Below are 13,653 nucleotides of genomic sequence, written 5' to 3' on the forward strand. Positions count from 1 at the left end.
ATTACTACAAATCTAGTACTACACCGAACGTGCCCCATTGTTAGAGAACTCGACCACTCTTCAAAATATCAAGACAATTGAAAGGAAATACAAAAATATGGAGTACAATATGCTATATTCTGAAATAAGTTGATAAAAATCATTAGAACAGTTCATGTTATTTAATAAACAAAGTGTATTTATAATTTCTGAAACAGTCTATAATGGCACAAACGAAGTGTGCTGAATGACCAACCCCTTGGGGTATTATCATTCCTTGCCTAATTTGATGCTGTTTGAGCAAAACTTTCGTGACTAATGTAACTTCTAAGTGTTACGTCTGTTTCTCTGTGCTAAGAGCTTTCATCTGAAAATCAATTCTGTTTAAAATTTGCCGACGATGTGGCGCTAGTGATCTTAGTAGCTTTCAGTTTAGTAAGCGTCATTTATCTCGCATTTTGGGCCACTAGAAAAAATACCGCTTCGGCAAAGTTGTTGAAATGACTATTTTGTAAATTGTAACCCTATATTGACTAAGCGACAATAAACGTGTAGCCCAGTTTCTTCGATAAGGGAACGTTTAAAAATTACGTCCAACATTTGGGGGAGGGGGGGGGGTGTCTAGAAAAGTGTGACAGTACGTATATTGGGTATAGGGAAATTGCGTGACAGAGGGGGGAGGGGAGTCTAAAAATCCCGAAAAACGATGGACGTAATTTTTGAATCTTCCCTAAAAGCAAACCCGAGCAACGCACGCGTTTTATTGATGCTCTGCAAATTTCCATACGATGCTTGCAAAGTGCACCCTGATGGTATCTTTCATCTTAACCTTGATCTTAACCCACGAGCGATCGCGCTATTGTATTTGGTACAACACGTTGAAAAAATCTCGCTTTTTGTACTCAACAACCGCGCGAATTACGGAAGGTTAACAGCACAGTGACTCAGAGTTGTGTTCAAATAGCGCATAATACCCACACTTTTAATGCCATATGGAATATTTCATTGCAGAAACGGAGAATGACCTTCTCACCATACAAATATTCATCTCATTATTATAAATCTAGTGCCTTACCGAACGTGCCCTTTAGAACCCAATGATTTGCAGTAAAATGTCCCTTCTAGTACTGCACAACTCCTAATCGAATCACCCCTTGCCATTACACCGCACGCGGTTTTGTTTTGATTCACGTTCGCCACTGTGTGCACTCCCTCGGACGTTTCCTGTCAACGCGTCCGTCGTCCGTCACAAAAATCGAAAAAGTGGTGACATAAAAGAACCCAAAAAGCTGACGGGCGTATTTTCATTAGATAAAAAGTAAGTTTTTCGTTGGAAAATCGGTTAAATTTCGAACAAATCGTACTTTAAGTGAATATCTAGGTGCTGTGCTATACTTTTCGCATAAATTTGCGGTGAAAAACTTGATATCTTGTGTGTAAAAGTGGAAAAACATTGTGCCCTTTCAATCGTGTCATCGGTTGGTTTGGTTGGTGGCGGCGCGGCAGCGCCAGCGGTGGTGCTGGATCCAGAATCGATTTTTCTCCTACGCGGCTGACGGTGATGGTCCAGTCATCGTTCGCTGTAATCGGACTCAGGAGAACTGGATGTTTTAATCACGCTGCTGATTATAGTGATATTCTTGTTCTTGATGCTTCACGATCCGCATGAATGGTTTATCCTGTGTCGGTCGGCTATCACTTGAATCAAGTGAAATGGGTGCAGGGGGAGGGCTATGGGGGTGTTCGGCTCAGCTTTCGCTTGCGTTGTTATCAGTCAGTGGATGTGTGACTCTGTAAGTCATTCGGTAGGTATTTTGCGTATGGAAGTAGCGGCTGTTAAAGTGAAAGGAATTGCATCAGAGTCATTGTTAATGTGTCATTTCCGACGTAAGTTTAGATCATAAATTTGTATTTGAGTGGGTCATTTTTTTTTGTAGCGTGATGTCTTGGATCGTTAGTTGAATATATGTTTTGAGATTTATCTTTTAGATCTAGGACACCAGCTCAAGAAAAAACAAAAGCCTTCCAACGAGAACTGCTAGTACGTCGAATCAAATAATTTGAAATTACATATTTATATTGTCGATGTTACTTTGTAAAAAACTGAGCTGTGTGTTTACGATTTAATTACAGTTAGTCACAATTAAGTTCTAGCTCAAGTGCTGTCAATTTGATATGTAAGGGAGATGGGGTAGACTTCTTTTTTCTTCATTTGCTTGGAAAACACAAAACTAGATCCGATTTCCGCATGGTAGGCAAACATCTATTGCAAGTACATATCAGAAGGGCTTAAATTTTATGTTTAATGTTTCAAAACTGGCTTTATATGGGGCATGTCTTATGATGTATTTTACAAAAATTGGCGAAACTTTTGCCCTTTCAAACACATAGATAAAAAACTTCAGAGGCTTCCTTTTCATTTTCTTTTCATGTTTTCTAGTTCATGTTTGATAGTACTTTGTTTCAACTGTGTGCTATGAAATTTTGACACGATTTGGTTAAACCTTCACAATGTTGTTTCAATTTTTCGAAATCGCCTACAAGATTTCTAAAGGACTGAAAACAAGTCTTGTTTTCGGAGGCATCAAGTTGAACTATTGATTATTTTTTCCTTTTTCGGGTGTCGACATTTTTCTGCAGCGGGCTTCGATTATCTCCGCAGCTGTAACTTAGTGAAGAGATTACAGTGGACTCGGATTAAGCGAAATGTATTATTTTTTGGATAACTCTTTAATTACAAGTGCAAAATTGTTGGTAGGAGCACGTGGTTCCGAATACACACACGTGTTAATTATGCATCGAACAATAGTGAGAAATCGGTTTATCTATAACTCAGTTCAGAAGTCTAATACACTAAATTCTTTTTTTACACGATCTTTTTTTACGCGGTTTTATTTTACACGATTTTTTTTACACGATTTTCTCGAAATTACGCGATGTGTTTTTGGAAAGATTCTTCTCTCCTGGTCGCAATTTACTTCCGATAGGGCTCAAATTTCTACCAGAGATCTCTATTATCATCCTTGATACCCTGTCAAAATTTTAGGATGATCCGATAAAAAAAGTTTTGAAAACTTTTTTTACACGATTTTTTTTACGCGGAACAAAAAATCGCGTAAAAACAGAATTTAGTGTATTACAATGTGGTGTTCGGCAAACTTGTAGATTAATGTTTTTTTCCTACAATTATTTCCAAGGACGCCATATTCTAACTCTAATATTTACGGCTTAAAAGTGTTAGTACCACCTACTCATACAAAACTTTTGAGTACAAAACGTTTCAATCATTTAGTATGAGTAGGTGGTACTAGTGCTCTCACACCGTAAATATTAGAGTTAGGATATGGCGTCCTTGGTGACGCCCTGGCTAAGTTCGCAGGGGTTGACGGTAATTGTAATGTAGTGTTCTTTAGTGAAACATATCACCTTTTTAACACTTTAATGCGCCTCCAACGGTTCATCACGAACCGGCTGCTGCAGATGGAGTATGGCTGATTATATGCATCAGACATGCTCGATAAACAGGAGGAACCGCCGGGGCTCAGTAGAGTCTATTCCCAAGCAATAGTTCCAAGTCGGTTGGATTTGAGAAGGTTTTGACGATCGTTACAAATCCTAATAAAAGTATTATAGGATTTGTGACAGGTTTTGGAACCTTTTACAGCCATCTGACTTCAAAATGTTGTTTGGGCTCTATTTCCCACGTTTCTCGGTTGATTTTTATTACATAGTAATTTATTAATGTCATAGTCACTTTTTCGAATTTTTACAATATTAGTTGGTCATATTTTCTTTAAATAAAGCAATAAAAATCGACCGAAAAATCAATAGTGGGAAGGAGATATGCAGCACTTAATTGTGCTGATAAATTCAAAGCTAACGTGCGAACACTTAAACGCATTGTTGACGTCAATGCGTTCGACGTGACATTTTGGACAAAAACTGACTGCTTTATATTAACTGAACAACGTTTCTTGTGTATGACTAGGTTGACATTTCTAGGCTACGCTTGAGAAAATTACATGGTTCATCTAGGTAGGACCGATAGGGCAATTGAACGAATTTGAATATTTTTAATAGTATTTGTAGCGGGATGAAAGTTGACATAAAATCTTTATTATTTTAAAATTTTATTGCAATCAACTGACCAACTTGGCGTATTTTTGATTATCTCTTAGATGTTCAGAAGTTCAGTTACATGTTTCTGTGGATTTTGGACCGATGACAATTTAAGGACACAAGAGATGAACACAAGCAGAAAACGATTCGCGAAATCAAGAAAACAATTTGACACAGGATGGGCTATATTTTAACATACAGGGTTCGATTGATTCGATGAAAAAAAAACAACATACGACAAATGACTTAACGAGGAGAAAAACATATTTAACCATACCACAAAATCAAACAAGGAGACAAACACAAACCGCGTGACGGTGTGACCATAACACTACATAGGCAAATCCTGACTGACTGACAAATTGAAAACTTTCCAATCTTCTACCGTATCTTTCTGAGTCAGTTGCAACAGTGGTTTAATGGATATCATTTTCCGCGTACGGCTGGCAAACTGCTTCTGAAAGATTACATACTCTTTTCTATCTTCGTGTCTAGTGTAGAGGTTTCAACTCTATTCAGAGTGCAGCTAGAAACCTAGCAAAAAAAAAAAAGATGTGGCGTCCTTGGTGATAATTGTAGGAAAAACATTAATCTACAAGTTTGCCGAACACCACATTGTAATATTGGACTTCTGAACTGAGTTATAGACAAATGAGTCAAATTGCCAGGTGATCGAAAACATCCTTGGCTGTGGGTGCCATCGAAGATACTCGCCCTGAAGCAAGAGGTGCTCGTCATGTCCTGAAGGTCCGACAGAAGCACCAACTAGAGAAGCTATTGAAATTACGTAAGCTGGTTGTATCATCAACTATCACAATTGAGTTCCTTGAAACAATCAATATCAGAAAAACCACGATGACCTGCCATGGTAAGCACCCCTCTGGCAGTGTGCTGACATAACGTTTAGTTTCACAACAGATTATCGATGTACGACGCTTTACTAGAAGAGATCCGAAGGATAAGAAGAAGTTTGTTCCAACAAACATCATACATAGTCCTGACGTTCCAGGAAACCACCGCGTCCCCGAGTACATCTACTTCTGGTATGAGAAAGTAGGCACACGCCCTTACTACCCATCGCCTTTACAATACTCTAAGTGCTCAGATAGACGAAAATACTGTACGGAGGCTGCATTGTTGGCGGATTGCTCTTCGGAGCACGTCGACGAATCAACGCCTTGCTCAGTTGATCCCCTCTGCATCAGTAGCCGCGGGCCCCACAGCTTCAGGTCAAGGGATTGTCCATTCAAAATCAGCGAGATGAAGATTGTTAAGATTAAGGTTGATCAAAATGTGTACGCGGAGGCTCGGAAGATCCACGAATCCCGTAAAGAACCAGGGTCAACAATGAGCTCGACCGTCAACGATCTGCAGAAGAAATTAGACATGTATAGTCAAATTTGACATGTATAGTCAGAATTGATCGTTTCGTTGATCGTGAAACCGAGGCTTGCTTTCTCCATGTATAATAATGAATTCCCATTTAAACACAACATTGGAGAACTCTCAGTACGAGTTGTGGGCAAGTACATTACGTGCGTCTTTTCTATGTTTATCGATAGTTGAATTCTTGCGGACCTATCAAGTATCCTGGCCAAGTCTTCATTGACGTATCTAGAAATGGTATTTAATTCATGATTTTAACAATCAAAATAGAGTTAAACATCATCAGCATATATGTGAACTTTTCAATGTTTCAACACGTTCGGCAAATCGTTAATGTATAGAGCGACGAAATGGGTCCTAGTATAGACCCCTGAGGAACTCCGGACGTTACAGGGTTAAAACTAGAAAAACTCCCATTATTTATTCTGAAGTTTGGTGCAAAGCTTTGAATGGCAAATCATGGTCAGTGCTGAAAAATTCATTTCGTCATATCTAAATTCAATCACCTACAGCTCATTTTAGCAGCTGAACCTGAGAATATAGTATATGAAAAACTTATGCGGCTAGACCAGTTCTGCTAGAAAGTCACGGAAAAATCGACATTTTTCGAATATTTAAGGTAAATGTCACGGTCTACCTTCGAAAAATGCCAATGATATTCACGGTGAATATCATTTAGCATTTTTCAAAGGTAGTCCGTGACATTTACCTTAAATATTCGAAAAATATCGGGTTTTCCGTGACTTTCTAGCAGAACTGGTCTAGCCGCACAAGTTTTTCATATACCATATTCTCAGGTTCAGCTTCTAAAATGAGCTGTAGGTGATCGAATTTAGATATGACGAAATGAAATTTCCAACACTGATCATGGTAAATGCCTTTGAAAAACCAAGCAAAACTAAAACTACTGGTTTTCCTTTGTCTAGTACTACACCAATGTCGTCTAAAACTTTCATCATAGCTGTTTTCGTACTATGTTTAGACATATAACCTGATTGAAATTGCGTTAAAAGGATATATTCATCAACATATTTGCAAATTTGTTTTTTGAGCAAAAGTTCGAAGACCTTAGACAGGTCACTCAAAATGCTAATAGGACGTGAATTTCCAATGGAGTTTTTCTTAATGGTAATCCCCATTTGCTTCTTTCCAGCATTTGGGAATCCGTCCATTTGTAACAATCATATTGAACATATGTACGAATAGTACTATCAGTGGATGTATGCATGAATTACACATTTTTAGGAATTTAAGTGATACATTATCAGATCCTACGGCATCAGATTTGATATCAAACAAAGCATTAATAACTTGATCAACAGCATTGAAATTAAACGCAAGGAGTTCTTGACTTCGATGAACATGTCTGAAGGAATTCCTTTCGTTAAAAGATTCGGAGTAAACAGTATTTACATCATTTGCATCAAAATTGTTACATGAGTCTTTGGAATTATTTATTCTAGCATGTTTCAATCGTTTCCAAAGTTGCTTTGGTGGTAAATCAGTGTTGATTTGTGAACTGTAGTAATAAATTTTTGACTTTTGTATAAGGTAGTAATTGAACCACGGATTAGATTTACGGCATTGAACCATTCAGTGAGAATTTTCAGGATCATTGATACTATAAAGCACCTCCCAATCAATTAATTGCAATGACTCTCGCAAGGAACTTATGTTGACGCGGTTGTAGTCTGGATATTGGAAACAATTGAGTGTTCTATTGCTGTTGTTATCTATGTCCAAAGAGGCTTATATCAGATCATGATTAGAGAAAACGGGACCCCAAACTTTTGGCTGATACATCATATTGAGGGGTGACCCCAAACTTTTGGTCGATGACATCAAGTGTTAATTTACTTAATATCTTTTTTCCTAGATTTTCAGCCAAGTTCTGTAAAAAGCAGTTGAAAGCTAATAGAAAATCGAATTATATTACCGCTCTCATCATAAAATTTGGTCGACCCAATTTCCAGCGACACTACCGTAAGTTTATATTCATGTTTTAGAAAATTTTGCAACTTTTTACATATTTTTGTAAAAGTTTCACCTAAATGATGTTCAAAGTTACTTTGACTTATTATCTCTTGAATGACTCCTAGGGTCTGAAATTGGACACAAATTGGTGGAAATATGGACCCAAAAAAATGACATGTTTTCGAGGGGGTGACCACAAACTTTTGATCGAGAGTGTATACTGCCCCTCTTCGCATGTCAGTTCCATGTTGTTTTTCAAAGTGCCTACACTGAAATAAATTTTGTTGTGGAAACTACCGATTCCATAGTAAAATTACTAACCGTACCTATGATTCTCAACCGACAACAATTTCCAGTTAATTCCACTAAAACACTGTCAACTTAACTAGCAGTGCAGTTAACATTACCAAAAATAGTCTTAATTTAACAAATAAGCATTGTATTTTTAACCATACTGTTTTGTAAAATCCGTGTCATGGAAAAAATAACAATGTTTTGTTGTTGAGACGACAATGCTTTTAGTTGAATTTACTACAATGCATAGTAATTTCAAGCATATTTCAGTTACCTTAACAGATTTTGTTGTCGGTTGAGAATCATAGGTACGATTAGTAATTTTACTATGGAATCGGTAATTTCGACAACAAAATTTATTTCAGTGTACACTGAAAAAAGGGACATGGTAACGTTGACCAAATCGAGGGTTAAATCAAAACACTTTTACTACTTGATTTTGGTAGACAATAATTTATTTTTGAAGCTACCATGTGCAGGGTTAAAATTACCATGTCGCTCAATATTTACGTTTTATGGTATTTTCAAACCAGATTCATAGTTCATACTATGCGTGAAATAAGCAGCATAGTAAATTTAACCATCGTAGAATGGTTTCTGTTACTATGCGTGTGGTTCTACGGCAGTGTCTATTCTTTTGTTTACGTTTTGAAATCTTGCAAATAAAAGGTTCTTAGGTCTCTTCTAGGCTTTATTTCTATTAAATTTAGTTTGAAATATGAAGATTCATTGAAAAATAAACAATATTTTGGGTGACTTCTTGAAGTTGCTGGGCATTTGGTTTTTTGGTGAGACGATGATACCTACCAAGTTGAGACATTGGCGGAGCTGTGAAAGGACCGACGCTGAAGTGGCTTTCGTACTCGAATGAAGCGTCTGGAAGATTTACACCCGAGACTGGACGATGTTTTCTGGAAGCTTGAGGGGTGTGCGCACTTCCAACGGTAGCTGAATCTGTATGGCTTCCTCATATCTAAAATGCTGAGAAACCTCCCTGGAACTACTGTAGCTGCACATGCTTTGCTTTCTGGCCGGCTTTTGATTTGAAAGACTTCGTGACGTGTCTGGTTGAACCACAAACTTTTTTTGTGGTTGAACAGCAGAAGATTGTTGGCAGGGAAATGACACTAATGCCCATTCCCGGATCATGATCCCAGGCGGCATGGACTCCAGCTTCAGTTTATTTTATTTCTGATGTTTTCTGCTTCGGTTTGGAGAGCGGTACGACAAAAACAGTCAATGGCGGAATGATGGGTTGGGGAATCGGTCCTGGAAGCAGTACAAGGTCTTCGGCGTGAAGGATTTGTGCTTCAGTTTAAGCTGCACAGAGCGGCCTCGAGGCTTTGATTTCTCCCACAAATTTCGGTGGCATCGAATATGGCAGCCTGATGTGCAGAACTAGTAGTGACATCGTTAGGGACTAGCTGCTGAGGACTTTGTTGGATAAGTTGAATGATTATTATCTAAATGAATAGAAATCGACAACGAACTAACTCACCTTTGACGCTTTCCACTAATTTTAGTCAATTTCTATTATGTTTTCTGAAGCTAGACAAAAGCGACGATTGAACTTGTGCCAGATTTTGCGCAGAAACGACCAAACAAGTTTTACAATGGGTATCTGTTCGTACAGAACATGAAAATTGTAGCAGGTGTACAAAAAATAGTTCTGCTAAACACAAATGGTGTTATCGAGCCAACTATGTTTGATAGTAAGGATTACTATGCGTTTGATCGTCAGACCATGGTAATTTCAAAAGGAACATGGTAATCATCATTGATAACATGGTTACGATTACTATATTTTTGCAGGGTAAAATTAAGCGTGGGGGAGTAGTTAATTTTACTATAATTCTTTTCTCAGTGTACGCTTTGCACTATAACTCCAATTGTTTTCAAAAAAGTGTATTCATGTGATGCATAAACTTTGCGTGGCACATTGAGCTGTGAAATGAGGCGAGAAAAATATCAAATTTAGTTCAAATGGGCTCATGAGAGACAAAAATATGATTTGCATTAGAAACGACATGGGACTGACATGCCAAGAGGGGCAGTATAGGGGGTGACCAAAATGTTTGGGATAGACAGCTTTTTTTTCTCTCACAAAAAGTTCAACATGGTGTAACTTTTCATAGAGTGCATCGAATATTCTCAAATTTTGACCGTTTGTCAACCTATTAAACGTGCACCAGTGGTACGAATTTGGGCACGATTGATTAATCTTTCGCGTAGCTAGAACCGTTCCCGTAAAACACCATTGTTTAGACAACTAATATTTGAACTGTCATATTTCGGAAACAAGTGAACCGAATTGAATGAAATTTTGAAAGTTTATCAACAATATATTAACCCTTATGTGGCCGACAGGGTACCCGGGAACCCAGCGCCCATTTAAAAAGCACGGTGTAGAAAAAAACAAAAAGTTTGTCGGACACATAACGGTTAATGCTTGAAAAGGCTTAAAAACATAGGTACGTTTTAAACGTTGCAAAAAGTTGTGATGGAACGTTTCAACGTTTGAAAAGTATCTATGTTTTGAAGAATTTTCAAGCATTAATATATTGTTGATAAACGTGCAACATTTCATTCAATTCGGTGCACTGGTCTCCGAGATATGACAGTTCAAAAATTGGTTGTCATAAAAATAGTGTTTTACGAGAACGGTTCTAGCTTCGCGAAAGATTAACCAATCGAGCTCTAATTTGTACCAATGATGCACCTATAAAAGGCTGACAAACAGTTTAATTTGAGAATATTTGATGCACATTATGAAAAGTCACGGAAACATATTCGCCCAATGCTAAAAGAACTGAGTTTGGCCGACCACCAACTAGGTGGCGGTAGTGAGCAAACGTCAAACTCGAACAAAAACTATACAAGCGCCACGGTTGAGCAGTTGGCCAACTATCGAATTTTGCAATAGACCGTTAAATCGGTGTACGATGGGAATTATCAGAGTGTTACGTCTGTTTGTCTGTGGCACAATATTAAATTTCGCCATACGACGAGCACAAATGCTTTGGCCTGGCTGTTCATACAGCATATCGACAGTTTACCCGGTAGAAAAGCGCTTTTCATGACTATTCCAGGAATGCTCCAATTCTAAGAAGTGTTTATATGTGCCTCGTTATCCATTATCAATAGAAAATACGGACGAGATTGAAACGGAAAATAATTTGAGCATCCATTCTACGTTTACAATGTTAAAGTTCATAGTGTCATTAACACAGCTCATTTTTACATCACAAAATCAAAGTGCAAAAAAAGCAAAAAATCCAATTGGAAATTATTTATAGATGAGAAGAAAAATTAAAAATGGCAAATATCAAATACATAAAAAACGACGGACCCCTAGGTCCCAGCAACAGCAACAAAACAGCATCCAACAGGGGGCCTCCCAGCATCATCGACAGCAGCATATTTATCATGTGTCCAGCAACAGTAGATTAGACTTTTAGGAGGGGTGGCGGGGGAACGGATTGGAAGGATGAAATCAAAAACTTTTATGAAGAAATCAAAGAAAATCGTCAGGAAAGGAATCATAGGAAGAAAACGTAGGGAAAGGGAAACTACAATGTAGTTATGTCATATTCAATATGACATGATACAGGACAAAACAATAACACTACCGAAGTTTGGAAATCTAAGGCAAATAACTGACATATTGAGAAGGACCTAACAGACCACATGGATCATACTTCAAAAACCATTTTTCATACTTTGTACCGTAACCTTCCGGATTAGTTTGCAACAGTTTCTTCATGGATGCCACCCCATCCGTGCACTTTTGGTAAACTAATGCAGAAGGATTATGTCCTGTCCTATACTAGGCCTAGTTTAGAGGTTTCAGCGTTATTCAGCGACCAGCTCTTAGGAAGAGAAAAAAAAAATATGTAAAGAAAATTGCACAAACTATTGATTCATAACGTATGTTTTCATTGAATTCAAAAACTAAGCCATGATAACTTTCGTTCAGCTTCAGAGTCATGCGAAAGAAAGGGTTCATAATAAGCTTCATCGTTTTACGTTGATCTCCCCTACATTGCTTATTAGGAAAATTCTCTCTTCTCTCTTTCGTCTCAGCATGCGAGAACACCGCAATACTGCACTGCACAGCTGTTTCAGCTGCATTTTTCATGACCAAACAAACATATCTACTCCCATTCGCACGGGTGCAACATAGCAAAACAATAATAAAACCCATAGCATTCTCGAGGAGACTCGTGTTTCTCTCATTTTTATACGGTCAATGCTGTTGAGTGCTGGCTGGCGGCACACAGTCGTTAGTATATTCTCTTCGCGTGACGACCCGCGCCGTAGCCTAGAACGCGACGTCCATCCACCGTCGTCGTCGTTTAGTAGTTTTTCTCCGATGCGTCGACGCGCTGCTGTGTAGTTATTGTGCAATATATTCGCCTTCTTCGATTGACGCCGCGAGTTGCATTTTCCGTCACGACTACTTGGATCTGCCGCCCACCCCATCAACCAAGAAAGAGAGGGCAGCACCGTGATGACCATGATTCCCATCGCCCCCATTCAGTACATATCAAGTTTCTCACCCTGGTAGTCCTGGAGGCGCCTGGACGTCTCCAGGATACCCTACCGCGCAAAGATGCCACACTTCTACTGCAAAGCGAAAGTAATAAAAGCGAAAAACTTTCCGACCTCCGTTCCAGGTTGCGTGTGTTCGATTCGCCAGGGATGACCGACTCCAAATACTTCACCACCACCAAAAAGGGTGAAATCTTCGAGCTCAAGTCCGAGCTCAACAATGACAAGAAGGAAAAGAAAAAGGAAGCGGTGAAGAAGGTAAGTGAGTGTGTCACCCTAACGCAGCAGCATGCGTGGCCGATCGTGCATCGGTTGGGGGGTTGTTTTCGCTAGACTGGTTCGAAAAGTGGGAGATGGGTTCTACGATTGCTATGATTATTTCCTTAGGCGTAATTTGAACAACTTATCCAACCGCAAAAACCGGTTTTGAACAAATTTGTTTAGCGTTTATTCCGCGAGATTATCGTTTGTTGAGAATATATCCACCAACCAACTCGCGTCAATGATTCTTCAAACAGCACCACTATTGATGTCGTCATCAATTTTGCTTTTGTTGGTGTTTTCGTCATTGCAAAACTGGTTTTATTTCATTTTTTTTTGGCGGCGTTCTTCTACTCTACTCGCCTTCCTGATGGGTACGCGGCTTGCCCAAAATTGTGATTGGGTGGGTATGAGTGTTGACTGGTGTAAGAGAGGGTTTTGAGGTGGAGCAGCGTGATATTTTACGTTTTTTGTGCATTTAGTACCGTTGAAGTATGAATATTAAATTACGCGTGTATCATTGTTTTCACTCTTTTAGCAAGCCATTGCGATTTGTTTTAATTTATTTTTATATGAACTCGTTCTGCAATCGATTATATTTTTTTTATTATATTCACATATCTCATTATCATTATTAGTACGCTATCCTTTCAAGTTTTAAAATATTAAAAAAAAAACAAATTAAAATGCCGAACAAAAACGGCAACATGCACCCTGAATTTCCTGATCTGATTTTGGCAACCGAGACTGTTGTCACCGATATTCAGTGAAAAAACATTATTAAATCCACCTATTGGGAACCGAACCCTTCTTACACTCATTAAATTCGTATTTAAAACATTTATTGTGCCATTTGGTCATTCTACAAAATATTGTGGATTTGGAACTAAATTGGTTTAAAATAACATCATTAACCTAGGGTGACCTTTGATCCCAAAAAGTATTTATTTACGTGTAATAACATTATTGCTACTTGCCTTACAATACGATCTAAATGTTCTACTAGAGTGTTATGGCTTTGATTAGATACTTAAAGAATCAGAATTGGTTGATAGACGGCTGAAAAATTTATTATGACAAACTTTGTCA

At 38.3% G+C, this 13,653-nt stretch overlaps 1 protein-coding gene across 4 annotated transcripts in view; it reads left to right on the forward strand.

The window, feature by feature from the left end:
- Positions 1–1,139: 1,139 nt before the first annotated feature.
- LOC109428024 (AP-1 complex subunit beta-1) overlaps positions 1,140–13,653 on the forward strand; it is a 39,921-nt gene continuing 27,407 nt past the window's right edge. For 2 of the 4 annotated variants that reach the window (XM_029851697.2, XM_029851699.2), the window contains exons 1-2: positions 1,140–1,297; positions 12,429–12,561. In XM_029851697.2, the coding sequence (XP_029707557.2) occupies positions 12,454–12,561 (108 nt within the window). In that variant the 5' untranslated portion in view covers positions 1,140–1,297; positions 12,429–12,453. Of the gene's footprint in view, positions 1,298–12,035; positions 12,292–12,428; positions 12,562–13,653 lie in introns of those variants that run through there. The other 2 variants (XM_029851695.2, XM_029851696.2) reach the window with 2 other exon arrangements.

This window comes from Aedes albopictus, chromosome 3 (assembly GCF_035046485.1).
Source record: "Aedes albopictus strain Foshan chromosome 3, AalbF5, whole genome shotgun sequence".
In the NCBI taxonomy this organism is placed as follows: Eukaryota; Metazoa; Arthropoda; class Insecta; order Diptera; family Culicidae; genus Aedes; species Aedes albopictus.